The 4,862-nt window shown below is 31.3% G+C and overlaps 1 protein-coding gene across 1 annotated transcript in view; it reads left to right on the forward strand.

Annotated features, from left to right (window-relative positions):
* The window catches only part of LOC100747319 (protein cycle), a gene marked incomplete at its 5' end in the record, with an annotated part of 71,847 nt that overhangs the window by 15,982 nt on the left and 51,003 nt on the right, over window positions 1–4,862 (forward strand). Inside the window, one exon of the mRNA XM_024366120.2 lies at window positions 1,806–2,043. Within this exon, the coding sequence (XP_024221888.1) occupies window positions 1,806–2,043 (238 nt within the window). The remainder of the gene's footprint in view (window positions 1–1,805; window positions 2,044–4,862) is intronic.

Genomic DNA, 4,862 nt, shown 5'->3' on the forward strand with positions numbered 1-4,862 from the left:
ACGACTGCATTTGTTTGTTATATGCTCGCTGGAGGCATCGAGAAGGTTCCAATCGTTGTTGCTAGGCAATTTCTGTCAAAAGTTTGTTGTATACTCTTTGGAAACATCGAGAAAGATCCAAACGCCGTTGCTAGGCAGTTTCTGTCTGGAGATTGATTCCTAATACAACGTGTGTCCCATTATATCGACATCTCTAAAGTACAATTCTATGTGATTTCTAGGGAGAACGATACAACCGATCCACACCTTCGTCAGGCAAAACGTTTATCCCGTGACCGTGGCTACGTTCGGCGACCAGTTGTCACCTCGAACCCACTTTCGCTTTCACAAATATCAAACAATTACAAATGACAATTGCTTAATTACAGTTATGATAAAATCTAGGCTAAAGCATTAGAAGGCTTCCTCAAAATTGCAAAGGGAAGGCTCCGGTTTTCCTTTCATCTCCGACATATATTTTCAACTTCTTTTTTCACGTAGGATCGCCCCCTTTCCACTTGCATCACCAGTTAACAACCATCCTGTATTTTATATCTTATATTTTATATCTCGTCATTGTATTTTGCTCTTGTAACTAGTTACTCTCTATAACTGGTTTATAAATCTGAATCCTATATATAAAAATTATAAAGTTGTACAAACATAAAAATTCCATTGAAAAAATTTCAGATGAATTACACAGAAAACTTTGTGACGCCTGCCTAAACCTTACGACAAAATACACGTACAATAGGAAAATGAATAATACGAATGTGAAGATTGAATAATGAAATAGAACTCGAGGATTACGATATATACGCGATAAGATTTTTAATACGACAATAATTCGCCTTGATAATTTTCTAATGATCATATTACATCATTCACAAGAGTTTCGACACTCGTAAACGAAGATTTCAAAGTTGTTTTCTGAAATAGAGTATGTTGGGAATAAAAAATATAGAATAGAAATGATATTTTAAAAATGGCACGAAAAATACTTTAACGTCTTTGAAATTTTGAAATTTATTAATTCGAATTATATTTAGCTTGCTGCATATATATGTTTAAACTTATATTATAATACTTTATCACGAGGGTGAATATAACGTATAAGAAGTGAATATTCAATTAATTGTTAAGGCTTTTAAGAAAATTTTTATAAAGCGATTTTTAATAATTTTTTATATTACTATTTTATAGGCAATAATAATAAAAGCCTGTAATAAGAATTTTGGAATTAATAAATTCCACAATATGGACACGAATGATTTATTTGACCACTCAACATAATTAATTAGAATCGGAAATCATTCTTGCGAATTGTGATTTATGACTCATAAGTACACTCTAGTTTTTATTTCGAAGAACTGTGGTAGTAATTATAAAAACATACAATTTTTCAATTTAAATCTGGATTTAGAAATAATTTTCCCCGTAGATATTCTTTGGATTTGCAAACTAATCCGTTTGAGACGGATATTTCTTTTGAAACTAACTATATTTCATTTTAATCAAAAACAACGTACACATATCGGAGATAGTTTTTAAAATAGTTCATAGTTCATATCATGGAATCGCATGACTTCGTATAAATGGGTTTCAGTGATGTTAGGACACCTCTAACAATTTAGCAGTGTTTTTAAAAATTACTTTCAGCTATATCATCTCATTAGACTGAAAAGGATTAAGCATCAGTATAAAAAAATGCAATAATTCATTTAGTAATGAGAGCTATATCGAACCTAATTCATACTACTATCTTTCTCAAAATCACTGAATCATAGAATATATGCTAATATTTTCTCTTTCGTATTATCTTCTAGGCAAAATCACAGCGAAATCGAGAAAAGAAGAAGGGACAAGATGAACACTTATATCACCGAGCTTTCAGCGATGGTACCGATGTGTCACGCGATGTCTCGTAAACTCGATAAACTGACTGTGCTGAGGATGGCTGTGCAGCACTTGAAAACCATATTAGGCGCTGTTACCTCATACACGGAAGGTCATTATAAGCCAGCGTTTCTCAGCGATCAAGAGCTTAAGACGCTCATACTTCAAGTGAGTTCGATCAAAAATTTACTATCCCTTCACCAGCTGATCATAGATTTTCATTCTAGAAAGTTTGTTATTTAGAATGTCTGATGTAGAATGTAAATGATGTTTGGCTCAATTTAATTCAAACAGGCCTATCATCGAGCTATAGGTGTTTACAACTACATGGAAAATTTAGATATACAAAAATAACCAGGACATATACAGGGTGGTTGGTAACTGGTGGTACAAGCGGAAAGGGGGTGATTCTACGCGAAAAAAGAAGTCGAAAATATAGAATAAAAAATTTTTTTTTTAATTTTTCCATCGAGACAACGATCTACAGTGAGATCCAGTTATAACGAGACGCGATAAAGTGCACGCGTACCGAGCGAAAATTCAAAGTCGTTTTTCTCGAAAACAAAGACTCAAACGAATTGCTTTCAATGTCTCAATTTTTAATCATTTTACTTGCATTCGATTCAGTTCATTAAGTTTTAGATTTAGTGAAATAAATGATGCGACGTTGCTAAGATTTCTATTTCTAAGGATATAATACACACGTGCGTGTAATTCATTATTATATAGTGTTATTTATTGTCACTTTTTTGAAAATATTAATTTGCAGAATTATACGATGTTATCAGTTTAAAATCATAACAAGAGAAGAACATCGCGTAGCCTGATCAGCGCTACAAAAATCGCAAAATATAATAGACAGATTTTGAAGTATTTATGGGACTTTTGAAGATACAACGATACACACAATGTGTATAATACGTAAAAATATATCAAATATTTTCAATGTAAAATATTCGTTATAATATGTGATATGTGAAAGAAATCTCCGCTTTCTTTAGTTCTGTTCGCATGAATTTGAATTTGCATTTTTCTATCATCCTTTCCAAAGAATAACAGTTAAGCAGCGAATTTTTATATAAATTCATATTTATACGAACTACAATAGAGTTGTAAAATATAGAATCTAAAGAAATGTTTGTTTCACTCCTGAAATATTATAGCAAGTGTTTTACTTTGAACATTTTCTATATTTTTTATATATTATACAGGATGGTTGGTAACTGGTGATGCAAGCGGAAAGGGGTTGATTCTACGCGAAAAAAGAAGTCGAAAATATAGAATAAAAATTTTTCGTTTGAGTCTTTGTTTTCGAGAAAAACGACTTTGAATTTTCGCTCGGTACGCGTGCACTTTATCGCGTCTCGTTATAACTGGATCTCACTGTAGATCGTTGTCTCGATGGAAAAATTAAAAAAAAAATTTTTTATTCTATATTTTCGACTTCTTTTTTCGCGTAGAATCAACCCCTTTCCGCTTGCATCACCAGTTACCAACCATCCTGTATAATATATAAAAAATATAGAAAATGTTCAAAGTAAAACACTTGCTATAATATTTCAGGAGTGAAACAAACATTTCTTTAGATTCTATATTTTACAACTCTATTGTAGTTCGTATAAATATGAATTTATATAAAAATTCGCTGCTTAACTGTTATTCTTTGGAAAGGATGATAGAAAAATGCAAATTCAAATTCATGCGAACAGAACTAAAGAAAGCGGAGATTTCTTTCACATATCACATATTATAACGAATATTTTACATTGAAAATATTTGATATATTTTTACGTATTATACACATTGTGTGTATCGTTGTATCTTCAAAAGTCCCATAAATACTTCAAAATCTGTCTATTATATTTTGCGATTTTTGTAGCGCTGATCAGGCTACGCGATGTTCTTCTCTTGTTATGATTTTAAACTGATAACATCGTATAATTCTGCAAATTAATATTTTCAAAAAAGTGACAATAAATAACACTATATAATAATGAATTACACGCACGTGTGTATTATATCCTTAGAAATAGAAATCTTAGCAACGTCGCATCATTTATTTCACTAAATCTAAAACTTAATGAACTGAATCGAATGCAAGTAAAATGATTAAAAATTGAGACATTGAAAGCAATAGCAGACTAAATCACACTGCTTCTAAACGTGAGATTATAGTATTGATTTATTTCCAATAAGCTGTATTAATGTGACGGAATTCGTTCTTTCCTAAATAAAATCCAGATAATGTGATGAAATCAATTGTGGTGGTGAATATTTCCTGTTTACTGTCTATTTTAGACAACGAATTACTCAGATTGTTGAGTATCGAGATTAATCTGCCTTTACTCTCAATTTGTATCCATATAAGTGAAGTTACTGGAAATCATTTGAAATCAAGTAATGTAATTTCAGGTATTGTTACCATACAAAGAAAGTTACTGAATTTAAAATTATTCTTTGAAATGGAAAATAGATATCTAAAGTTACGCATACCTAAATTTCAAGCACAATCAGTTTACATACAGAAACTAGTTTTAGCAAGCATGAAACTAGAAATAACGAAATAAATTTTTGAAAGATCGTAGAAATATAGCCGCAAGAGTATATCAAAGGATTACGACCCCATATAAATAAGCAATGTGACGTTGTAATTTCACATCGATGACCTCGTGCGATTCAGCAGATGAATATTTCTAGTGATGCAATGCAGACAAGTATACAAACTCGCTATTACATGCTTGCGTGTTACATCATTAGAAATAGAAACATAAACCTGTCGAATGCGAACAACGTCACTAATGCGAAATCGCAACGACGTTTTTCATCGCTTGTCGACGCTGGAAATGCTATAGTATCGATGATTATAATCGATAATTACCGATATACATATTATTGATAACTTATCAATAGACTATAGTATTTGTGCATTTTCAGGAAATTTAAGGTTCCAAAAATCTACAGAATGCATATGATATGCAAAAATATAT

Source organism: Bombus impatiens, unplaced genomic scaffold (genome assembly GCF_000188095.3).
Source record: "Bombus impatiens unplaced genomic scaffold, BIMP_2.2 scf_0198, whole genome shotgun sequence".
Taxonomy (NCBI): Eukaryota; Metazoa; Arthropoda; class Insecta; order Hymenoptera; family Apidae; genus Bombus; species Bombus impatiens.